Source organism: Sapajus apella, unplaced genomic scaffold (genome assembly GCF_009761245.1).
Source record: "Sapajus apella isolate SASKATOON/1434 unplaced genomic scaffold, GSC_monkey_1.0 scaffold110, whole genome shotgun sequence".
NCBI classification, from domain to species: Eukaryota; Metazoa; Chordata; class Mammalia; order Primates; family Cebidae; genus Sapajus; species Sapajus apella.
In genome coordinates, this window is record NW_022437050.1 from 2,364,288 (window position 1) to 2,390,701 (window position 26,414).

At 42.3% G+C, this 26,414-nt stretch overlaps 1 protein-coding gene across 2 annotated transcripts; it reads right to left on the minus strand.

The window, feature by feature from the left end:
* Window positions 1-1,574: 1,574 nt before the first annotated feature.
* On the minus strand, window positions 1,575-12,717 carry THG1L (tRNA-histidine guanylyltransferase 1 like). 2 transcript variants are annotated; one of them, XM_032259545.1, is made up of 6 exons: window positions 12,409-12,717; window positions 10,657-10,833; window positions 8,932-9,101; window positions 7,610-7,698; window positions 5,020-5,127; window positions 1,575-3,702 (listed from the first exon to the last, which is right to left on the minus strand). In XM_032259545.1, the coding sequence occupies exons 1-6, from the start codon at window positions 12,597-12,599 to the stop codon at window positions 3,541-3,543; spliced, it is 897 nt and encodes a 298-aa protein (XP_032115436.1). In that variant the 5' UTR covers window positions 12,600-12,717; the 3' UTR covers window positions 1,575-3,540. The 2 variants fall into 2 exon arrangements, with proteins under 2 accessions (XP_032115436.1, XP_032115437.1); XM_032259546.1 differs by lacking the exon at window positions 12,409-12,717 and having other exon boundaries at window positions 3,247-3,702; window positions 8,932-9,006; window positions 10,657-10,723.
* Between the last annotated feature and the right edge of the window lie 13,697 nt (window positions 12,718-26,414).

Here is a 26,414-nt window from a genome sequence, read left to right on the forward strand (position 1 = left end):
TCTTTCTCATCTGAAATATGATATAAATAGTACCTACCTTATAGAACTGACCTCAAGATGGAGAGATACTGCCTAGAGAGCACATAACAAATGCGAATCAACCAATACTGGATAAGTGTCAGCCCTCCATTTCCTATACCCTATGCATAAACAAATTTCCGCTAAGACTGGAGAGACCTTAGTATCAACGAAAATTCATTATATCACTGACTTTCTACGCATTGCGCTAAGCAATTGGAAGAAACAAGGATCCAGCTCTTGGAGGAAACCATGGGAAATTCACAAGACCTGATCATACCACTTGTTACATTGTAGCCTTAATTCGGCAAAATATTTTTTGGTTGATTTAAAAATGATAGTCTACTTTACACTGAAGGCCTAGATACCACCTTCTCATCCAGCAGAGCCAAAATGTTTCCACCACACATCACTTGCCCATCACCACATTCTCGAACTGCCATCAACTAGTATTCTCTACTAGTTGCTTTGTGTATATTTTAGTTTCCTTAAAACTTAAAGAGGAAGTCCAAGAGAATACTGGAGAGTACCTTAGAGAGCAAGATGAAAATTAATATACAACTGTGAAATATACCTTGGGATGAATGCATACTACAGCAAAGATAAAACCATCAAGCAGTGGCTTCTAATTAGTAGCAGTACAGGTTTCTTTATGGCACAGGTATTAAACCCAGCTTATCACTTTGTTCAAAACCCCCTGCCTGAATAAACAACTCAAAGCTGCAGAACTGGGGCAATTCAAATGAGTGCTTATCCCATTATATGACAAAACTGAATGATAGCCTTTATAGTGTCACTTAAGACATACAGAAAGCAGATTTCTCTGGCTGGTTTTCTTGAAAATTTGTGCTCTAATGCCTACTTGTCTGTATTTTGATATAAAATGCTGTCAACTTACCAAATTAAAATTGCTAATCAAGAGCTACATTGTCTTACTTCCCACCCAGCCTATCACAGTATACTGTCAATATACAGCACCTTGCTGCCCAAGGTGCTGTATATTGACAACCATACACATCGGAAGCCTTTGGGGTTAAAAATCAGATTGCTGGCGGGGTGTGGTGGCTTATGCCTGTAATCTCAGCACTTTGGGAGGCTGAGGTGGGCGTATCCCGAGGTCAGGAGTTCGAGACCAGCCTGGCCAATATGGTGAAACCCCGTCTCTACTAAAACTACAAAAATTAGCCAGGTGTGGTGTTGCGCATAGTCCCAGCTACTCAGAAGGCTGAGGCAAGAGAATCACTTGAACCTGGGAGTCGGAGGTTGCAGTGGGCCAAGATCACACCACTGCAGTCTGGCCTGGGCAACAGAGTGACACTCCATCTCAAAAGAAAAAAAAAAATCAGATTGCTGAGCTTCAAACCTTCCTGGGGGCTGGGAGGAACCAAAAAATGTGCATTTTAAACAAGCATTCCAAGTAATGTTTTTTTTCCATCCAGAAGTTTGTGAACCACTATTGCAATGAGGGTATGTGTATCCTGGCCTACCCAGAGATATACACGAAAGTTAGATTTCATATTGTCTATTCGTCTAAGAAAAATAAATGAAAAAGACCAAAGGAGTTGACATCTTTATTTCTTTCCTCAAAGAGATTTTAGCAATTACCAAACAAGAGCCGTATCTCCTGTTTCTGTGGAGTGAGAACAGGAAGGGAAAAAATGGCATCGACAGATGGGGTGTCAATTAGTGAGGGATGAGTCCAGCCATCACCCTTTCAAAAATACATTTATTCCTGACTGTAAATTCTGCAGTGCAAGACGAGGCACTGGGACATGGGCTGTCTCTCTTTTTTTTAGACAGAGTTTTGCTGTCTAGAGTGCGGTGGCATGATCTCAGCTCACTGCAACCTCCAGCTACCAGGTTCAAGCGATCATCCTGCTTCAGCCTCCTGAGGAGCTGGAATTACAGGCATGTGCCACCACACCAGACTAATTTTTGTATTTTTAGTGCAGATGGAGTTTTGCCATGTTGGCCATGCTGGTCTCAAACTCCTGGCCTCAAGTGATCTACCCAACTTAGCCTCCCAAAGTGCTGGGATTACAGATGTGAGCCACTATGCCCAGCCATGTCTTTTTTGGGGGGAGACAGTTTCGTTAGTCACTCAGGCTGGAGTGCAATAGTGCAATGTCAGCTCACTGCAACCTCCAGCTACCAGGTTCAAGTGATTCTCCTGCCTCAGCCTCCTGAGTAGCTAGGATTGCAGGCATACCCCCACCATGCCCAGCTCATTTTTTGTGCTTTTAGTAGAGACAGGATTCCTCCATGTTGGTCAGGCTGGTCTCGAACTCCCGACCTCAGGTCATCTGCCTGCCTCAGCCTCCCAAAGTGCTGGGATTATAGGCAAGAGCCACCGTGCCTGGCCTCTTTATTTTTAATAGGGCCAAATAATTCTTTCCCTCCAAAATATAAAACCAGGACAAGAGAAAAATGTGAGTTCTCTCACCACCTATTCCCAATACCTTCCCCTTTCAGAGGCCAAATTTGGCTACGTATAATGCCTGCTGCTCTCTGCTTCTCACCCATCTCCACTGACCCAGCAGAAAGTGGACCTATTAATACTACATATGACTCTTCTGACACCTGCTACCTGTCAATTAGCAGAAGCATTACCTGGTAATTGACAGCAGGTGTCAATTACCCCTCTGCTCTTGAACTCACATGTCATTTTTCTGATTATACAGAGGCTGAGAATCTTTTTCAGAAAGTTTAACAGGAAAGGGACTTTTAAAACTAATATCTTGAGTACATGGAGTAAATGTTTCTCCAACCTCATTCATTCATTCTTGTTTTTCTCTCTCATATATACACGTAATTCTGTTTCTTCTTAGAAAGAGGTAAATGGCCTGAGAAACTATGCCCCTGGCTAAAAGATGATGATCATGCTGACAACTCCATTAAATCAATCCACAAAATGTGTACACAAGGACATTGAAACCACACCTCATTTGTTCAGCCAAAGTTGCCAACGTGGAGACTGGCACAAAGCCCTGAGTATTCCCTGCAATTCCTAAATCCAGAGGCATCATGCAGGCATTAACCCATATTTATCTTCAGGTCTGGCAAAGATGAATGCAAGTACATGGGTGGCAGAGGTGAGACTTTCAAAGTCAGTGGGTTTTCTGGTTAAGAACAGGTGGGCGAGAGTTTGGGCTCCTCTTCTCTCATAGGTGAAAAGAACTGACAGGTTTTTACAAGATATGTGTCACAATCTAAAAATGATTCACTCTGCAAGGCATGAAATAGTTCTTGCTTTATAAAAATAGTACTGCAATTTAAAAAAAAAAAAAAAGCACTTCTGCCAAAGGAACCATGTTCCCACATTGCAAACAAGGTGTTCTGCTTAAACAGAATAAGATCCACCACCCCCATCCATCCTTCCTTGCCTGTTCCCCTCCCAATTTAAGTCGTGTCATTCATGCCAGTGTTCTGGGTGGTAGGGATGCTATGGCCACCTAAGGCAGGGAGCCCTGGGAGGCGGGAAGGCTTGCATGGTTAAGTACACCAGAACTGAAGAGCAAAGGGTCAGCTGTCTTCATCTAGAATCTCTGGATGTTCCTTCCAGAAAGCATCCCCAATGATATCGCAGTGCAAGGGCACTGGTTTAGTCCTGGTTCGGGTCACTGACATCTTTTTTCCTTCCATTTCTGTTGGCAGCTTAATTTCTTTTGTCATGACTTCATCCACCTACAGGTAAAAACAAAGCAGGGACATTGTTAACTCAGGAGTGGGTTTGGGAGAGAAAAGAAAGATGTGGGGATACCTCACTTTTTATCTTCAAATACTTCTGACTGCCAGATTTGAGATATATATAGATATATATGTGCATCTATATGTACGTGTGTGTGTGTGTGTGTACATATATATATAAAATCTCACTACGCATGAAGTTTTTTATAATTAAAAATAGTTTTAAAAAAGTTATGTTAGCAGGGCGTGGTAGCTCATGCCTGTAATCCTAGCACTTTGGGAGGCTAAGGTGTGCAGATCACTTGAGGTCAGGAGTTCAAGACCAGCCTGGCCAATATGGAGAACTTGCCTCTACTAAAACTACAAAAATTAGCTGGAAATCGCTTGAACCCAGGAGGCAGAGGTGGAGTGAGCCAAGATGACACCACTGCACTCCAGCCTGGGTAACAGAGCAAGATGCCATCTCAAAAAAAAAAAGAAAAACAAGAGTTATAATATTCTGAAGAGATCTTAGGAACAAAGAAAGGATTCCATATTCCTCATTAGCAATAACTACATAATTAAAGGTATTTCTTACCTTCCATCTTCATTAAGAGATATCCAAGTCTGTACCAAAGAACAAATGTTTTGAAATACTAAAGAGCTGGAGCTGCCAGTGAATGACTAGCTCTCAGGGTAATCCTTCGTACTTGAAAACATTCATTTCAGAAAAAAAAAACAACTTTACATGGCAGGAAATAAGTTTAGAGAAATCATTATGCCCAACAGAGAGGAAATATTGGTGAAATTAAGGATATTGGTAAATGTACACACTTATTACAGAATATTAAGGTAAGTATGAATGTCAAGAGAAGCTCATGACATTTAGGAAAAAACAAACCCTCATATACATCTTCTCTTAGTGCCTCATATTATAGTTGTCATGGGATGGAGAAACCATTTAATGGTATTATCCAGTGTGAGAGAAAGTACTTTGTAAGTATTTTATGAATGCACAAATCCTCATACCTATACTATATCTGTTTAAAAGGATTTCATTTAATACAGGGCAGCTTACAAAACAGAAAAATAAGGGCACTAATTCTAAAATTCTGTAATTCAACTTATGTATGGGAGATTTCAGACCACTACTGACTGAAAAAATGCACATCCAAAATAAGAAGAATCTATGGCATCCCCTTTAGAAAAGGATCTGGTTTGCGTTAGCAACTGGAGTCGCATCAACATACAGGCAGCAGGCAGGACACAGCTTGGAATGGGCACAGGCTCTCTTTTTTCCTGACTTCCATTTTTCTTTGAACATAACGGCATTACCTTCTGCCATATCAGCACCGTCCCTTTCCTATATATCAGCGGCTCATTATTATAGTTTATATTGAATTCAGAAAACAAAATCTCGTTCTTGTCTGCTGCAAGAGTTCCCTGAGGAAATAAAAACACATATTAAAAGCTCTGCATGTCGTTTTTTTTCTTTGGAGACGGAGTCTCACTCTGCTGCCCACGCTGGAGTGCAGTGGTACGATCTTGGCTCACTGCAACCTCTGCCTCCTGGGTTCAAGCAATTCTCCTGCCTCAGCCTCCTGAGTAGCTGGGACTACAAGTGCACGCTGCCATGCCCGGCTAATTTTTTTGAATTTTAGTAGAGACAGGGTTTCACTGTGTTGCCCAGGCTGGTCTCGAACTCCTGAGCTCAGGCAATCCGCCCGCCTCGGCCTCCCAAAGTGCTAGGATTATAGGTGTGAACCACTGCGCCTGGCCTGCGTGTCTTCTTTCTCCCCTAAGGCTACTATCCATTCGATCCGCTACCTAAATTTCCACAATCAAGAAATGGAAGGATTTGATCAAACATCTTATAGTTACTAGTGAATTTTCATCTTAAGAGCAATTATGATCTTATTTAGATAAAATTCTCTCCTGTACCAAACAATGGCGTCACAAGTCAAGACTGAAAGAGAGTAGGGGGAATTAATACTAACTGAGTATATATTATGTATTTGGTCAAGTAAAACTTAGAAAGGTTATATAAATTGCCCAGGGTTAAAAGGTTGTCCTTACTCTTCTACAAATAATTAAAATCTGAACTTGATTCTTTCAAAACTGGATATACCTACCAGTATTCCCTTTTTTGAGATGGAGTCTCACTCTGTCACCCAGGCTGGAGTGACAGCTCACTGCAACCTCCACCTCCTGGGTTCAAGCGATTCTCATGCCACAGCCTCCTGAGTAGCTGGGATTACAGGCATGTGCCCCATACTGGGCTAATTTTTGTAGAGACGGGGTCTCACCATGTTGGCCAGGCTGGTCTCAAACTCCTGAATTCAGGTGATCTGCCCACCTTAGCCTCCCCAAAGTGCTGTGATTACAGGCATGAACCACATGTGGCCCCAGTATTCCTATTATTGCTACATATAAATATCTATCATTAGTATTATTAAAAATGACACCCATTTACTGAGCAATTATAATGTACCAGGCATTGAATTAACTGTTACACCTGGGCACAGCGGCATGCACCTGTAATCCCAGCTACTTGGGAGGCTGAGTGGGAGGATTGCTGGAGCCCAGGAGTTCAAGATCAGCCTGGGGAAAATAGTGAGACTCCATCTCAAAAAATAAATAAATAGATAAAATAACATACAAATAGGCTAGGCATGATGGCTCACGCCTGTAATCCCAGCACTTTGGAAAGCCAAGAAGGTGGATCATGAGGACAGGAGTTCAAGACCAGCCTGGCCAAGGTGGCGAAACCCCGTCTCTACTAAAAACACAAAAATTAGCCAGGTGTGGTGGTGGGCGTTTGTAATCCCAGCTACTCAGGAGGCTGAGGCAGAGAACTGCTCGAACCTGGGAGGTGGAGGTTGCAGTGAGCCGAGATCGCGCCACCGCACCATTCCAGCCTAGGCGACAGAGTGAGACTTCATCTAAAAAAAATAAAATAAAATAAAATAAAATAAAATACAAATAAAAGAACTGTTACAACACATTACCTCATTTCACAGTTAGTCTTCCTACAAGTAGCACTGTTATCTAATAATAAAAACCAGTATTTATTAAGCACTTACAATATGCTTCATACTATTCTGTGTTTTACATGCATCATGCTATTTAATTCTCACCATAAACCTATGAGGTAGAAGCTATTTTCTACATTTCACCTATAAAGAACTGAGGCAGAGAGGATAAAATTACACAGAAGCAGGATATGAGTAGTTATCTGGCCCCCAGAGCATGTATTCTTCCCACACACAGGGGTCAAAAACCCAAGAAACTATAGGTGCCCAGCAGGGAATGGGAATGAGGGAAGAGGCCTGGTGTCATGGACAAAGTCAGTGCTGGCCGGACGCAGTGGCTCACGCCTATAATCCCAGCACTCTAGGAGGCCAAGGCAGGCAGATTGCCTGAGGTCAGGAGTTCAAGACCAGCCTGGCCAACATGGTAAAACCCTGTCTCTACTAAAAATACAAAAATTAGCCATACCTGGTGGCATGTGCCTATAATCCCAGCTACTTGGGAGGCTGAGGCACGAGAATCGCTTGAGCAAAGGAGGCAGAGGTTGCAGTGAGCTGAGATCATGCCACTGCACTCCAGCCTGGGCGACAGAGTGAAACTGTGTTTTTTTAAAAAAAAAGGCAGTGCTGAAGATGGCAGTCACACATAGCTGCAGGCAAGTTGTAGCACAGGGGAAGGCAGAGCCAAAGTCAAGGACACAGGGAGAAGCAATACCTCATCCAGGATTACAGACCAAGCAGGCAGCAGAGCTGCTCCTATTATGATTTTTATATCCTTTCAAAACAAAGCTGTAAAGGGATCTTAAAAAAAAAAAGTAAAGTTAACATAAAAAAACTTATGGGAGAGCCTACAGCAAACTGTCCCTTTAAGTATTAACATAGTAAGATCTTTATACCTGTAATCTCCCTTGGGCTTCTACTGGTGTTAGTCCAGATTGTTGTATAAGTGCCCAGAAAACTGTATTATAAAGATTGTTGATGTGACCTGTAAGGAGAGCAAAATAGTAATGTTTATATACATAAAATCTTTATTCAATATTCATTCTTCAAGGAATACGAGAGCCCCATCTCACTCCTCTTTAGAGAGATCTGAGACATCTAGTGACTTGCCGGAAGTCTTACACAGGGAACATGGAGGGAAGGAGTAGGAGGAACAAAACCTCATTCCCAACAACAGTTTTTTGTTTGTTTGTTTTGTTTTTTAAGACGGGGTTTCACCATATTGGTCAGGCTGGTCTCGAACTCCTGACCTCAGGTGATCCGCCCGCCTCAGCCTCCCAAAGTGCTGGGATTACAGGCATGAGCCACCGTGCCCAGCTCCCACCAACAGTTTTATTTGGTCATTTCAGTTATACATTATACAAAGCTGTTAATTTGTTGTTGATCTTGGGAATACTTTAGACGTTATTTGATTTATATTATTCCAATCTCTTCCAGTTCGTCTGGAAAAACCAAAACAGAACAAACAAGTAAAAGTCTCACAAACATCATCACAGTCACATAAGGCAGGGGTCACAATTCAAATACCCACTGAGGCTGGCATGAACATAAATGTATAAAACAGTGGGTGACCCCAGAGGAGCAACAGAGAAAGGCAGAGACTATGGCACACTGGCGTGTGTGTGTGTGTGTGTGTGTGTGTGTGTGTGTGTGTGTAAAGGTGACTACCACTGCAGAGGCTCTGTCCAGTACTATGTGAGAATGTAGATTCAGTGTTACTATATCTGACTTTTTTTTTTTTTTTTAAATAAAGATAAGGAGGCTGGGTATGGTGGCTCACACCTGTAATACCAGCACTTTGGGAGGCTGAGGCAGGTGGGTCACCTGAGGACGGGAGTTCAAGACTAGCCTGACCAACATGGAGAAACCCTGTCTCTACTAAAAATACAAAAAGTAGCTGGGCATGGTGGCGCATGCCTGTAATCCCAGCTACTCAGGAGGCTGAGGCAGGAGAATCACTGGAACCGGGGAGGTGAAGGTTGTGGTGAGCCAAGGTTGCGCCATTGCACTCCAGCTTGGGCAACAAGAGCAAACAAACAAACAAAAATAGAGATAAATTTATCAATACTTTTAACTAATTGAAAAAATATTTAAATACTGCATTCTATACAAAATGTATACAAAACAAAGTATATGTGAGCCAATCCTGCATCAGATCAACACCTGTAAGGCATGGAATCGGTGGTTTAACTACAGGTGTTTATTTGGTGCCACTCACAATCTGCTTGTCGCCAGCTGAGGTAGTCCTTTAAGGTCTGGTTGCTAGGATACACCACGACTCTTCCATCAAAGCCTGGGGGATACAGAAGGGGCTGGTCCTCAAAGTAATTCCGCCAATAAAACACATAGCTGGAGGCGAACTGGGAGGCCACGTGAGTCATGAACTTACTTGCAAATGTAAGGCACATTGGGTGGAGCAAGAAAAGGAAAAATACACGGAATTAATTCAATACCATGCTAAGACCTGTGAGTGCCACAGAGAGATTACACAAACTGCCCAGAAAGCCAGGAAATAAAATGCATTTGGCCAAGAAACACCATTTTAATACCTTGGTTCCATATTTTTTTTTTTTGAGTTTTTTTTTTTGTTCTGTTGCCCAGATTGGAGTGCAGTGGCACCATCTCAGTCCACTACAACCTCTGCCTCCCAGGTTCAAGCGATTCTCCTGCCACAGACTTCCAAGTAGCTGGGATTACAGGCGCAAGCCACCATGCCCAGCTAATTTTTGTATTTTTAGTAGAGATGGGGTTTCACCATGTTGACCAGGTTGGTCTCAAACTCCTGACCTCAAGTGATCCATCCGCTTTGGCCTCCCAAAGTGCTGGGATTACAGGCATGAGTCATCACACCTGGCCAGTTACGTATTTTAAATGCAGCCTGCCTCTATTTCCACTTCTATTAAGTACCCTACTAATACTAAATTTTTCCCTATAGGATGTGATATGAATTTATGATTCACGAAGTATTTAAAAAAATTTTTTTTTTAAAGATAGTATCTCTCTGTTCCCCAGGCTGGGATGCATTGGTATGATCATAGCTCACTGCTGCCTCAAATTCGTTGGCTCAAGGGATCCTCCTGCCTCAACCTCCTGAGTAGTTAGGACTACAGGTGCATGCCACTGTGCCTGGCTAACGTTTACATTTTTTGTAGAGACAGGGTTTCACCATCTTGCCCAGGCTGGTCTCAAACTTCTGGGCTCAAGTATCCTCTCCCTCGCCCTCCCAAAGTGTTGGGATTACAGGTGTGAGCCACCATGCCTGACCTGTTTGTGTTTTCGGCCATAGAAGGGGGGAAGCCATTGTTTTTTTAAAAAAAATGCCAATTCAGGCTGGGTCTGGTGGCTGACGCCTGTAATCCTAGCACTTCGAGAGGCCAAGGCAGGAGGATTGCTTGAGGCCAGGAGTTTGAGACCTGCCTGGGCAACACAGGGAGACCCCACGTTGAAATAAAGAAAAGGAAGGAAAGGAAAAAGAAAAGGAAAGGAAGAACCAATTCATTATATGATTTGTTTCCCATGCAGAGTTTTAAAATATTGCCAAGTCAAATATCAGATTTGTGTCTATTTTATACTAAGATCCCCCTTAATCAACAGTGTAAATAATAATGCAATGCATGTAGAGACTGTCACTGGCTAAAGCCAACCTATGAATTGTTAATATTACAATTTTATGGTCTATGCTTCTAGTTTTAATGTTCAATGCTAGGTCAGTCTAGAAACTAATCCTATGGGACATGCAGGGGTAAGAATCGGATAAAGAGGCATACAGAATGCTCGGCTATCAGATGGAAGTACAACAATCTAAATAGGAAATATACATGCACTCTGGAGTTACAAATACTGCAGACATCATCTATAGTCTGTAAGTCTGTGATTAAGATAAACAGAAAACCAAATGCGGGTAGGAAATACTCTGAAGAAAGGAAGAAGGTCATGGAATTACCTGGCTCTTCTTTTAAACCAATTGGTTTTCCGCTTGAACACAAAGCTGTACTCATCACTCTGTCCATATGCAATCACAATATCCTCTAGTTCTTCCATCACGGTCTGGGCACATTTGGTCATCAGGTGGAGAGCACGGCTGTCATTAGGTTTTGCAAAGTTGTGCTTCTCGGCAAACCTTCATAGGGGAAAGAGAAAAAGGAAGAAGACATGGATGGGAGCCTCAGTAACAAGAGGCTCTGTTGCTAGATAACAGAGGCTGTTTGGAGAAGATAATGTGATAGCACTGTGAACCCAAATGCTCAACTAGCCACAACCTGAACCATTTCCTTAAGAACTTAGTTTTTTTCCTGCCCTGAAATTGAGAAAACCAGACGTAAATGCTAAGCCTCAACTCTCCTTTCCGTGAAATGGGAACAAAAGAATATTTATCTCACTGGGTTGTCCTAAAGATTAGGGAAAAGATAAAAGTAATCATACCTAGCTCCTAGTAAGTGCTCAATAAATGTTAGTTATAACGATCATTATTAATAATGCAGCCCTTTTTAAAAATTAAATTCCCATTTTTCTGTTATATTTCATTCTCCCCCTTCCCCTTTTTCTGAGACAGGGTCTTGCTCTGTCACCCACGCTGTAGTGCAGTGGCCCAATTACCGCTCACTGCAGCCTTGACCTCTCAGGCTCAAGCGATCCTCCCACCTCAGCCTTCCGAGTAGCTGGGACTACAGGTGTGCACCGCTGTGCCCGGAAAATTTTTTTTTTTTTCTTTTCCTTTCTTTTTTTTTTTTTTTTTTTTTTTTGTTTTTGAGACGGAGTCTCGCTCTGTCACCCAGGCTGGAGTGCAGTAGCATGATCTCGGCTCACTGCAACCTCCGCCTACCGGGTTCAATCAATTCTTTGCCTCAGCCTCCAGAGTAGCTGGGATTACAGGCGGTCGCCACTACGCCCAGGTAATTTTTTGTATTTTTAATTTTATTATATATATATATTTTTTAGTAGAGATGGGGTTTCACCATTTTGGCCAGGCTGGTTTCGAACTCCTGACCTCGTGATCCACCCGCCTCGGCCCCCCAAAGTGCTGGGATTACAGGCGTGAGCCACCGCGCCCGGCCTCTCTCTTTTCTTCCTCTCTCCCTGTCTCTCTCTCCCTCTTTTTTTTTTTTTTCTTTTTTGTAGAGGCGTGTTTTGGAAAAAACAAAAAAACAAAGAACAAAACTCAAAAAACCTGGTCTCCAACTCCTGGCCTTAAGTTATCCTCCCGCCTCCCGAACCTGGCCTTCTCTTTTTTTCTGACTCTCTTGAATCTAGTCCATGTGGCCTGTTCTTGATAATGAAGCATAGACGTAAGTATTGCCCACAAGCAACGCTTACACATACCTCTGAACAGTCAGCATTCAAAGATATCTAACAGAATAGCTGGGCAATTGGCTTAAGAGCTTAAGTACTGCGCATGAGAATGCCTTTTAATATCAGGTCCTTGCTAACAGGTCTCTCTGTTCACTTAACACGGGCACTCCAAGCGAGATCCTCATCAGAGGAGCCGGTCGCCCATTCAATTACGCTAACAGCCCGCGTTCAGGCACAGTCCTAGCTAACACGCAGGGAGGGGCGATGCTCCATGCTGCACACTCATTGGCTACTGCGTTACCCCGGTAACCGCAAAGGGCCCGGGACAAGAAGGATCTGCAAGGGTAGGAACTGGATGCCCCAGAAGCGCTGGCGTACCGCGACGCCCAGAGCAGAGCTCGCTCACCGATGGAAATTCCTGCCGTCCAGCCGCACTACCACCCAGCAGTGGGCCAAGCAGGTGTCATCAGCCTCGAAGTCCCTCACGTACTCGAACTTGCTTTTTGCCATGGTTGCCCCCAATCTCAGGCACCGTCTTAGAGTGATGGAAGTGGTGGCCAAGAAATCGTGAACCTTAACTTCACAGGCGGCCCACATTCCCCACGCGGAAGAGAAAGAGCCAGAGAGCCCCACCCCGGAAGTGTTTTCTTCGTGGCCGCTCTAGCCGTAGGGCGGTCGTAGTCTCTCTCGCCTCTCCCTGTAGTTCTTAACCTCCGGTGGAAGAGGATGGAGGTTTAGGTTCCTCCTTTAGCACCGCCCACGCTTGCTTCTTCCTCCTCCCGTCCTGCCACACATCACTCTCACAAGGTTTTTAAAAATTCTTTTTTATCTGCTGGTCTTGACTCACTGGCGGGAGCAATCAGTGTCCCTGTTAGTGCCCAGATCAAAAACATACCCCACCTAAAAAAAAAAAAAAATTATTATTATTATTATTATTTTTTGTGTGTGAAACCCCGTCTCTACTAAAACTACAAAAAATTAGCTGGGCATGGTGGCACGTGCCTGTAATCCCAGCTACTCAGGAGGCTGAGGCAGGAGAATTGCCTGAACCCAGGAAGCGGAGGTTGCAGTGAGCCGAGGTCGCGCCATTGCACTCCAGCCTGGGTAACAAGAGCGAAACTCTGCCTCAAAAAAAAAAAGAAAAAATTATTTTTCTGACCGTGTTTGAAGGTGTAGCTGTGATGTTCTTTGGCTCTTTTTTGGTGGCATTTACTAACTCGTAGAAAATCTGGAATATACCGAAAATATAGTCAATAAAATTAATACTTTATGTCTCCATCTTCCCCCTCAAACCATTGTGGATGGTTCCTAACAGTCTTTTTCCTTTTTGTGTATGTAGGTTGACACAGGGAATGCACAAGAGTGGAATTATTCACCTATATATATTTTTCTACTCATCTTGAGCATTTGCCAGTATCATCAATTATTCCAAAGTGTTATTTGTAAAAGAAAATGAATTCAGTATTCCAACATGTGGGTATAATACATTGATTTATTCAACTTTTTCACCAATAAATAATCACAGAACCAGTGTTTGATATATTGTTGCTGGTGGATAATAGTAAGAATAAAATCCTAATATTTGTGTCATACTTGATGATTTACAAAGCTCTTTCAAATTCATTACATTTTTTTTTTTTCCATTCTCAAGAAAGATATTCATAGCTGGGTAAGGTGACTCATGCCTGTAATCCCCAGCACTTTGGGAGGCTGAGGCGGGTGGATCACCTGAGGTCGGGAGTTCAAGACCAGCCTGACCAACATTGAGAAACCCCGTCTCTACTAAAAAAATACAAAATTAGCTGAGCGTGGTGGCGCATGCCTATAATTCCAGCTACTCAAGAAGGCTGAGGCAGGAGAATCGCTTGAATGGGGAGGTGGGGGTTGCGGTGAGCCGAGATGGCACCATTGCACTCCAGCCTGGGCAATAAGAGTGAACTCCATCTCAAAAAAAAAAAAAAAAAATAGACTCAGGCTGAGCATGGTGGCTCACGCCTGTAATTCCAGCACTTTGGGAGGCAGAGGCAGGAGGGTTGTTTGAGCTCAGGACATTGATGCCAGTCTTGACAATGTAGCAAGACCTCTCTTCCTACAAAAAAGAAAAAAATTATCCAGGAGTGGTAGCCCATGCCTGTAGTCCTAGCTAGGGGAGGATGAGATGGGAAGATTGCTTGAGGCCAGGAGTTTGAGACTGCAGTGGCCCAGGATTAAGCCACTCTACTCCAGCCCGGGCAACAGAGCAAGAATCTGTGTCTAAAGAAAAAGAAAAGTATTCAAATATAAATACTTCTATATGTAGTGAAAAGTCGCTCACTGACTCCTAACTTCACATACTCTAGGCAGTTACTGTTACCAATTTTTTTGTGTATCTATGCAAGGATCTATATATCAGTATGTGTGTATATCCTCATAATAGTACCACAATTGGTAATCATCATTTCCTTTGATGCTTACAGTAACGTCAGAGGGTCTAAGAAGAGGAACTGGGATTTCACCTTTACAAAGGGGAAATCTGAGACTCAAAGAGAAAAAAGTAATTTACATAAGGTCACATATGTGGCAGGGCCAAGACATAAATCATGACATCCTCTATCTTTTGTTTGTTGCTGTGAAGTGAGTTTTCTGTAGGTTATCATTTCTCACCTTCTACTTCTGCAAACTCCTCTTTCCAAGCTGACCAAGAGATAACCAAATCTCACCTCCTCTAGAAGCCTTACTTTCATTAGGTGAATTTTTCAAAATTATGTATCAATATTAATTCATAATTTTTAAATTTTTTTTGTTTATTTGTATGTTTTCGAGACAGAGTCTAGCTCTGTCACCCAGGCTGGAGTGCAATGGAATGATCTCAGCTCACTGTAGCCTAGACCTCATAGGTTCAGGCAAACCTCCGATCTCAGCCTTCCTCGTAGCTGGGACTACAGTTGCATGCCACCACGCCCGGCTAATTTTTGTATTTTTTTCTAGAAACAGGGCTTCCCCATTCCTATCCCCCATGGAGATGAGACTCCTATCAGAGATGGGCTGATTACAAAATAAGCCAGTTCCCCTTGGGTTGCCTTGCAATGAAATGCATGGTAGAAGCACTGTACCATCTTCTCCACAGCATCTCTATGGTCTTTTCATAAATTAAGCATTAAAATAAAAGCATAGGAAGGATGTCTTAAGACACCAATCTGCCCTTTAGTAAAAGCATTATAAAAGGTTTGTTAAGATTTGACCTCATGGTCAAATTGCTTAGGATTAGATGGAATAATCTATAAGGTTTCATGTAAACAAACTGGAGTTAACATTAATAAACTAAAGCAAGGGTAAAATTTTTCTTTGGATAAAATTTTCATGTTGTAGTAAAGGCTAATGAAAGGTTTTTGCCTTTTGAGTCATTATTTTGGCAAAATAATTTATGGCAGCCTGGAAATTGTCCTTCTGGATGCCTGACTTTTGGGATGGTTCACAGGGTCCCTGAAATGCTCAGAGGAAAACGGGATCGTTTGACATGTTTAGTCACATGAGATTGCAAAATGATGTCCAATCTTCTTTAAGTTATATTTTGGTGAATAATACTAATATATGTTCTAAAATTGTATGGGATTTCTAATGTCTAAGTATATGCTATCAATCACAAGTAAGGGTAAAGTTATTGTAAACCACAAAGATACATAAACTTCTTTGTCAGTCATATTTTTAACCATAGCCATCCCGGAAATTTGTCATTCGCAGACAATTGTTGTCCTGCTTTGTTCCTTCTCAAAAGATGGTTTATAATCAAGCTATATTAAGGACTTTAACAGGTGTTCTCAAGGGCAGGTTTTTTGTTTTGTTTTGTTTTGTTTTTTGAGATGGAGTCTCTCTTTGTCAACCAGGCCACAGTATAGTGGCGTGATTTTGGCTCACTGCAACCTCTGCCTCCAGGTTCAAGTGATTCTCCTGCCTCAGCCTCCCGAATAACTGGAACTACAGGTGGATGCCACCATGCCTGGCTAATTTTTTGTATTTTTAGTAGAGACGGGGTTTCACAGTGTTAGCCAGGATGGTCTCAATCTCCTGACCTCGTGATCCACCCACCTCGGCCTCCCAAAGTGCTGGGATTACAGGCATGAGCCACCAAGCCCCGCACCAAATGCAGGTTTTTAATAGACTTAAAGATTATAACATTGAAATAAAGAACATACAGGGCTCATATGGAACTGACATGTTGACAAATATCAAGCAAAATAAAAGGTAACTAAGTGGACTACACTCAGAAAGTTAAAGCAACCTTTTTAACTTTTGCTTGGAATATTGCTGATCCCTGTTTTGATTTTCAGAGTCAAGGAAAGTTATTTCAAACTATTTTTGGCCTTTAATATAATTGAGTAAGTCATATTCCTGTGAACAAAATTTGGAACATGTTTATTTTTCTCTGCCTTGTTCCTCTAGAATTTGGAAACTGTGAATACTCTTAACTTATGACAATACAGTTGTTTGCATCAGTGCCGTAAGCATCCATTTTTCTTTGTCAACGGGACACAATTGGAAAAACTGGTTATTTTACCAAGGCTTTGACTGAAAGGGTGTGTTTCCCTTTAAGGAATCAAGCTTGACATGCAGAGCCAATAAAAACCCCTTGGGGAGAACTGGCCTCATACCTTGTCTGCACAGTCCCCGCACAGGGTTCCTAATCTGTGATCAGTAAAGAATGTCGCTTTCTAACAGGTCTGGAAGCTCCGAGTTTATCTTGGGATCTTAAGAGGAGAGGATCACCCAACTCACAGGTATTAGAGTATATAAACCATGGCTGGACTTGGCTTCAAAAGTCTTATCTGAAATTCCTTGTGGAACAGAGTTTCATCAAAGCCAATCTAAAAGGCCTATATAAAAAGTACCTATTCTTGCTGACTTTATGCAAATAATCAGGCCAAGTATAAAACTAAAGTTTATTCATAATTAATTTTTACCAAAAATGACTGGAGAGGAAATTTTTGCTCCAAAGCTTATCATACATTTGTCATTGAATCCTACTCTCATTAATTGTTTTTAAGTTTTTGCCTACATTTTAGACTAACCCTGCTTATTCCTATGAATCAAATGGTGATCTTCTGCAGCTTGGAAAAAAAAAAAAAAGGATGGGTAATGTAAAAGTGTAAACCAGCCTGCTAGTTCTGGGCAATTATATGCTGCCAGATAATGAAAGTGAGTAAGGTGTCCATAACCCAGAGGTTTCTTTGTTGGGGAAAATAAAACCAAGGAACTTCATAGACCCCCAATGGGGAATTCTGTATCTTGGCAAGTAAAATTTTAGATGGAAATTACCTACCACACCGCATTTGTGGAAATTGCTGTCCTCACTCTGCTATTTGCAATAGGATTATACACGGTAGCATCTTCTAACCGAAATATTGGACAGAGTTTCCATTGCATTGCTTTAGTATTTGGCTTAATTATTATCCTTATAACAGGGATAATAGTTGACAAAAAGGAAGCATGAAAGTTTTACTATCACTGAGTCTGCTAGGACTTTTTTTTTTTTTTTTTTAGACGGAGGGTTGTGCCTGTTGCCCGGGCTGGAGTGCAATGGTGCGATCTCAGCTAACCACAACCTCTACCTTTCAGATTCAGCTGCCTCTGCCTCCCAAGTAGCTGGCATTACAGGCATGCACCACCACACCCAGCTAATTTTGTATTTTCAGTAGAGATAGGGTTTCTCCATATTGGTCAGGCTGGTCTCAAACTCCAGACCTCAGGTGATCTGCCCACCTCAGCCTCTCAAAGCGCTGGGATTACAGGTGTGAGCCACCATGCCCGGCCATCTGCTAGTACTTGTTATTGGGTTTAGTAATGTATTTTAAATGAAACATGCTGCTTTTGGATTAACACATCTAGTAAAGTAGAGGAAAATTTACAGCTACTTAAAAATCAAATCAGCCAGTCACCATGGCTCCCACCTGTAATCCCAACACTTTGGGAGGCTCAGGTGGGCGCATCGCCTGAGGTCAGGAGATCAAGACCAGCCTGGCCAACATGGCAAAACCCCGTCTCTACTAAAAATATAGAAATTTAGGCAAGTGTGGTGGCACACGCATGTAATCCCTGCTACTCAGGAGGCTGAGGCATGAGAATCGCTTGAACCCAGGAGGCAGAGATCGCAGTGAGCAGAGATTGCACCACTGCACCCTGGGCAACAAGAGACTCCATCTCAGAAAAGAAAAAAAAAAATCCAGTCAAAATTATTGACAGGCTCAGGGAAAATGCCAGCTTTAGTGACGAGGGGTTAAGATCCCTCTTTAACAAATTCCAGTCTTCTTTATGGAATTGGTTAACCCCTTTATTAAGCACTCTCTTGCTTATATGTCTTGTATTGATATTTGGACCCCATATACTCAATACTACAACTCAAATTGTTTCTTCTTGCCTAAAAGCAATCAAATTCCAAATGGTGCTGTAAACTGAACCGCACATGGACACACCATTCTTCCAAGGACCCTTAGATCGACCCAGGAAGAGCCTTAGATGCTGTTCGCCATTCAACGCCCCTTTTCGGCAGGAAGTAGCCAGAATGAGTCCTCGTCCAAAACCTCCTAACAGCAGTCAGTGTGGCATCTCCACAGCCGGAAATGTTGTAGGAAAAGGGGTCCTTGGGAAGTTTTCATTCTTTAAAGCATCTTTGGCAAAGTTTCTTGTAAAGACCGGAGTCTTAGCGCAAGGCCAGCAACCATTGATATGCAAATGATTTGATATGCAAAACCCAAACTCAGAGATTCCCGGCCTTCTTGTCCTTTCCCCACATATTCCCGGCAACATGGCCGCCCCCACATATTCCTGCTTGTGTGGAACATCATGGTGCCCTATATTTGTGTATTAGAAGGCTAGAGTGGTAGGACCAGGTTTTTCTCCGGCTACATGAATGACATGCCTAGTCAAACCTCTGAGCCGTTTGTAAATCAAACATTGCCTCCTCCAGCTTCTGCATATTTACCTGGCTGGTATCCTTGGCAGGTGGGGACCTCCTCTTTTGGCTTTGGAGCCCCTCCCTCTGTCTTTGTACCGGGGAGCTTCCGTATGTGTTCTCTTTTCCTTCTTGCCTACTAAACTCTCTGCTTCTTAAAACCAAAAAGAAACAGAGTTTCCTTATGTTGACCAGGCTGGTCTTCAACTCGAGGGCTTAAGCAATCTGCCTGCCAAAATGCTGGGATTACAGGTGTGAGCCACTGCACCTGGCCCTGAATTCATGATTTTTAAAAATGCATTTCCCAGACCCAGTGCAGTGGCTCACACCTGCAACCCCAGCACTTTGGGCGGCCAAGGCAGGCAGATTGCATGAGGCCAAGAGATGGAGACCATCCTGGCCAACATGGCAAAACCCTGACTCCACTAAAAATACAAAAATTAGCCAAGTATGGTGGGACATGCTTGTAAATCCCAGCTACTCAGGAGACTGAGGCATGAGAATCTGTTGAACCTGGGAGGCGGAAGTTGCAGTGAGCTGAGATCCCACCACTGCACTCCAGCCTGGGCCAGATCCAGATGTCTTAAAAAAAAAAAAAGTATTGCCCAGCTCTGTCCATTGGGTGGGGATGAAATGACACTCCAAGAGCAATAAGCATCTAGACCTTACCTTCTAATTACCATTCCCCATGAAAATGAAAATAAACACTTTGAAGAAATGACTGGCTCCACATTGTGGCAGAGAAAATTCTAGGTGAGCCTGGGACATTGTGTTGTCCCAGAAAGGCAGGAAATGCTCAGACAAATGAAGGCATGTCAAAAAAGATAAACCAGCTTAAACGGGTTCCCACTGGCCAAATATGAGTTAATTTGAGCATCAATAAAGATAATAACAGTAATTGATCGCAATACATCGAATAAATAAAAATCCACAAGTCCATAACAATACTCAGAAATTAAGAACTCATTTGCCACCATTGAGGATGATTATTACACTAAGTACTTATTGTAGGCCGGGCGTGGTGGCTCACACCTGTAATCCAAGCACTTTGGAGGCCAAGGCGGGCGGATCACCTGAGGTGGGGAGTTCAAGACCAGCCTGACCAACATGGTGAAACTCCGTCTTTAAAAAAAAAAAAAGAGGCCGGGCGCGGTGGCTCAAGCCTGTAATCCCAGCACTTTGGGAGGCTGAGGCGGGTGGATCACGAGGTCAAGAGATCGAGACCATCCTGGTCAACATGGTGAAACCCTGTCTCTACTAAAAATACAAAAGAAACATTAGCTGGGCATGGTGGCGCGTGCCTGTAATCCCAGCTACTGAGGAGGTTGAGGCAGGAGAATTTCCTGAACCCAGGAGGCGGAGGTTGCGGTGAGCCGAGATCGCGCCGTTGCACTCCAGCCTGGGTAACAAGAGTGAAACTCCGTCTCAAAAAAAAAAAAAAAAAAAGTACTTATTGTAAAAATTGGTCAATAAGGGGGAAGAATTAGGCAATTATCTTGCTTTTTTTTTCCAGACAGGGTCTCGCTCAGTTGCACAGGCTGGAGTGCTGTGGCACAATCTGAGCTCATTGTGACCTCTGCATCCTAGGTTTGAGCGATTTTCCTGCCTCAGCCTCCCGAATACCTGGGATTACAGGCCCTTTCCACCACACCCAACTAATTTTTTATGTGTTTTTAGTAAAGACAGGGTTTCACCTTGTTGGTGAGGCTGGTCTCAAACTCCTGACATCAAGTGATTCACTCGCTTCCGCCTCCCAAAGTGCTGGGATTACAGGTGTGAGCCACCCAGCACGCTCAGCATACCTTGACTTTTTATGGAGAATTATAGTTGTCAATTAATTAAGGAAACTCCGTACATAAGCATGCTGGCAGCGACGCGTGCTGGCTCATGTCTGTAATCTCAGCACTTTGGGAGGCTGAGGTGGGTGAATCACATGAGGTCAGGAGTTCAAGACCACTCTGGCCAACATGGAGAAACCCCATCTCTACTAAAAATACAAAAATTAGCCGGATGTGGTGGCAGGCACCCACAATCCTAGCTACTAGGGAGACTGAGGCAGGAGAATCGCTTGAACCTGGGAGATGGAAGTTGCAGTGAGCCGAGATCGCACCACTGCACTCCAGCCTGGGTGAAAGAGTGAAACTCAGTCTCAAAGACAAACAAACAAAAACAAAACAAAAAAGAATGCTGGCTACTTCAAAATGCAAAATGATAGACTTAGAATGTCAGCTTTTTGTAAATATTTACGAAATAATGGATTCTAGCAAGGATCACTAATGGATGCCAAAAGCAGTACTTAAAAAATTTATGGGAAACAGGATATTCCCAAAATGTTATGACATTGCCCCACAGATTATTTGCTAATTTATGGGGAGACAAACATACAGTTACAAGGAGAGCTCTGTCACCACTTTCAGCTAGTCATCAAATTTAGTATCACGAACAGTGGTGTAACCTAAGTCTACAGAACACCTGATGTACTGCAGTTTGGCATGTACAGAATCCTGGGTTAAGACTGATCTAACCGTTAGATCCATGAGTCACAACCTTCCCCTCACATCAAAATCAACTCAGGGCATTTTAAAGCTCCCCATTCCCAGGCTGCACCCAGGCTAATTACATTAGAACCTCTGCAGGTGGGATCTAGGCATTTGTGTTTTTTCAAGCTCCCAAAGTGATGTCAAGGTGCAACCAAGATTGAGAAGTACTGGCTTAGAGGAAAATGTTAAAACACGACAAAAGAACATAATCAGATATATTCAGAATACGGCATATTATATAAGATTACTGACTTGGCTTCTTTAAAAAGAAAATTTTATCAAGAAGAACAATATCTTTGAGCATGTTTCCTAGGAGAAAACAATAAGAAAATGAAAAAGGAGGAGAAACAAGGAAGGAAAGAAAAGTTAAGTGGGAGGCTGGGCATGAGCCACCATGCCTATAATCCCAACAATTTGAGAGGCCAAGGTGAGCAGATCACTTGAGGTGAGGAGTTCGAGGCAAGCCTGGCCATTGTGGTGAAACCCCATCTCCACTAAAAATACAAAAATTAGCCAGCATGGTGGATCACGTCTGTAATCCCAGCTACTCTGGAGGCTGAGGCAGGAGAATCAGTTGAACCCGGGACTCACAGGTTGCAGTGAACCGAGATTGTGACACTGCACTCCAGCCTGGGCAACAGAGCAAGACTCTGTCTTAAAACAAAAAAAAAAAAAAAAGGAAAGAAAGAAAAGGGACTGTTCCAGAATAAGAGATTTAAGAGACATAACAACCAAATACAATGTAGACTCTTGACTGGATACTGGACTAAAAACCATTAAAAACAGCTCTAAATTCACTGGGGAAATCTGCAGTTACAAACAACCCTAGGTTTTAGTGGTTTGTAAAACAGAAATTTATTTCTTGTTCAAGTCGTTTGTACTGCCAGGTGACTTTGGTTATATTCCAGATAGCTCTTTTGATCCCTGTGTCTTCTCATTCCAACACCCAGGAAATGATTAGAAAAGCTTCTATACTGTGCAGTGTGCATCTTGCTGCTCACGATATGTTTGATGAGGCAATATGGCCAAGCGCTAAGATTATAGGGCAGGAGTGTATCGTCTTCTGATAGGGAAGAGGAAAAGGAATAATTTTGCGTAATAATACAATCTACTGGAATTGTTTATTAGTTGGTACTAGGGAATTGTTAATTTTACAGGTACAATAATGTTAATGTGGTGTGTAAAAGACTAATCTTAGGAGATACATTAAGAAGTATTTAGAGATGAGATGGTAACAGTAAAAAAGCAGATTGGTAGTAAAAGCAAAAGTGGCAAAATGTTAAAGACTGAATCTAGTGGTGGTTTTACGGGCATTCATTAATTTTTTTTTTAAGTTTTCTACATGTTATGGGTGGAATTGTGCCTCCCCTAAAGTATGTTGAAGTCCTAACCCACAGTACCTGTGGGTGTAACTTTATGTGGAAGTAGGGTCTTTGCCCTATTGGCTACTGTAAGCAATTAAAATGGGGTCATTAGGGTGGGCCTTTAGTCCAATATGACTGATTTCAAGAAAACAGAGACACATATGGAGGAAGAATGCCACGTGAAGAAGGAAGCAGAGACTGGAGTGATGCATCTACAAGCCAAGAAAGATCAAGGATTGTCCTTGATAAGGCTTAGGCAGAAGAATCATTTGAGTCTGGGAGGCAGAGGTTACACTGAGCTAAGATAGTGCCACTGCACTCCAGCCTGGGTGACAGGGTAAGTTTCAGTCTGAAAAAAAAAAAGAAAATTGTGATCACAGATTTGGACTGCAGAAAATGAGCTTTAAATTATTAAAGTGACTAGAAGATTAGGAAATATACCAAAATGTTGGTAAGGGATGAACCAGAATTATTTGACAGGGCATATTTAAATGCACTCATAGAAGAAACATAATAGATCAATACTGAACTAAGATGAATCAATACACTGGTTATGATAAAGATAGCTGACTTTTTTTGAGCACTCACAAATTGCTATATGACACTGAGTAAACCTTGTATAGGTCAGCCTTTTTCATCCTCAGAACAATCCGTATTACAAATGAGAAAACAAACAGAGGCTTATAGGGATTAAAAGTCTACACTTTTAGCCACAACACTCTCCTGCTTCATAAAATAGCACATACCATGTCCTTGGTGCTGTGGTAAGCACTCAGGACACATTATCTAGACCCATCCTCTCAGCCATCCTGTTGAGAGGCATTATTCTCCTTACTTATCAGATACCTACAAGAGATACAGTAACTTGCTGTGATACTATATACGGCCAATCAGGGAAGCTGGGAGATTCATCCAGGCCACTGTCTTTAGCGATGAATTCTACCTAGATCCTACCTACTCTCCGGGTCCTGACACGTGGGGAAGATAAGACGACTATGCTGCAAGGGAAAACATGGTGGGAGTCAGAGTTCCCACAGAGAAGGCACCATGAGAATCTCCAGGAAGACTGTTACTGAAGGGAAAAAGTAAACCCTAAATTTCTTCGAAGCTCACAAACTGTTTTGTAAAACTGCACACAGAGAATGTAAAATGGTGTAGCTGCTATGGAAAAAAGTATTGCAGCTCCTCAGAAAATTAAATATAGGGCTGCACATGGTGGCTCAGACCTGTAATTCCAGTGCTTGGGAGGCCGAGTGTGGAGGATTGCTTGAGCCCAGGAATTTGAGACCAGCCTGGGCAACATAGCAAGAGCCCATCTCCACAAAAAATTAGAAAACAAAAATCGAATTACCATTGATCTTGCAATTTCACTTCTGGGCACATAGTCAAAAGAATTGAAAATAAAATCTCAAAGAGATATCTGTTTACCCCTGTTCATAGCAGCTTTATTCACAATAGCTAAAATGAGGAAGCAGCCTAAGTGTCCATGAATGAATGAGCAGATGAACAAGATGTGGTATGTATACACAATGGAATATTATTCAGCCGTAAAAAGGGATGAAATGCTGATGCATGCTACAACATGAATGAATCATGAGGACATTTATGCTCCGTGAAATGAGCCAGTCACAAAAAGACAAATGCTGTGTATTGCACTCCTATGCGGTGCCTACGGTAGTGAAATTCATAGGGCAGAAAGTACAATGGTGGTGGCCCGAGGTTTGGGGAGAAGGGAATAGGGAATTGTTACTGGATGGGTAGAGAGTTTCTAAGGTGAAAAGCGTTCTGCAGATTGGTTAATAACAGTGTGAATGTACTATCACTGCTGAATTGTGTTCTTAAAATGGTTAAGATGGTAAATTTTATATTGTGTATCTTAGCATAATTAAAAATACATGAAAATTTCTATACACAACAGGTATTTATGATCAACTGGATACTGGCCTCTATTTTTATTTCTTAAATGTTACAACTTAGATCACTTGCTCACTGCAGGCTGACACACACACAAAAAATTGCCTTTGGCAAGAAGTCATATTTTGTTTGACTTGATGGTAACATTTGATGCTGACTCATTTCGTTTGTGCTAAAAGCTGCATTATGTAAATGAAATTTACATAATGGATAATGGGGAGGGGAAAGAAGAAGGAATAATTTGTCTGTGAACTCTTCTTTCTCCTCTGAACTACTCTAATCTAATTTCTGGCTTGGAGTAATGCATATGCTTCCAGGAATGACTGACTAGATCTGTCTTGGTTTTGTGGCAAATGTAAGCATTAGGACATACCAAGATATACAAGGGCATACAATTTAGAACTATTATTCTAGAATGAATTTATGATTACAGGGAGTTATAACTACTATGTCCTGCTTTTTTGAGGCATTGCTTACATATGTCAGGGTGAATGCATTATATTTCTAAATAGTCATTGACTGTGTGTCCTTAAAAGGACACTTTCAAGTCAACTACTTATTCTTTCTCTTCTTAACGGGGGTTCCAGAAGTCGTGAGGTTGAGGGCTTGAAAAATATGTTAGGAAAAGAGAAAGAGGAAATTAGATGTATGTTTCCAATCCCAATTGACCTTGCTCCATTTAATTCCACAGATGTACTCATTCATTTAACAAGTATTTCTTGATTTATTTCTGTGTACCAGGCCCCAAGGCTATCACGCAACAGCCATCAAGACAGCCATGCTGCCTGCCCGGTGGAGTTCATGGTCAGTAGGTAAACGCAGACCTGATGACAAACAATTGTGTGAAGTGTTGTGAATCAGGTTGGAGGCTCTGCCCTGACTGGGGGGCTGGGACAGACCATGAAGTTTCCCCTGAGGAAACAGTACTTCAATTGAGACCCAATAATGAGATTACAAGACAGCTTGCTTACAGGTTTCTGGAATCCTTGAATTTTAATGTTAGGTGAATATTTTGCCACAACATTTTGCTTGTATAAGACTTTGGAAAGGAACCGAGTAGTGTGAATTTCCGTGTTTCGTTTTTTTGTTCTTATGGAGTCTCACTCTGTCCCACAGGCTGGAGTACAGTGGCATGATCTCGGCTCACTGCAACCTCCACCTCCTAGGTTCCAGCAATTCTGCAGCCTCAGCCTCCTGAGTACATGGGACTACAGGTGTGCACCACCACGCCCGGCTAATTTTTGTATTTTTTAGTAGAGACGGGGGTTTCACCATGTTGGTCAAGCTGGTCTTGAACTCCTAACCTTGTGATCTGCCCGCCTCGACCAGTAACTTTATTTTTCCCAGTAACTGTTCTCTCACGTTCTCCATTCTTACTGGTTAGCAATTTCCTTAAAGCAATTCCAAAGTGCTGGAATTACAGGCATGAGCCACTGCGCCTCTCCTAAGTAATGTGAATTTCTATATTACTGGTCAGCCAATTAATAAACACCTATTGAGCACCTCCAATGTGTGAGCGCTCTGGAAGATGTGTGAGCGCTCTGGAAGATGTGTGAGGTGTCTAGGCCAACTGAGAATCTATTTTGATATTTGAGATATGCAGGACTGATTAAATGGAAGAGATGGACAAAAGAAAAAGAAAGAACATGGTGTCCATAGGTCCTGACTA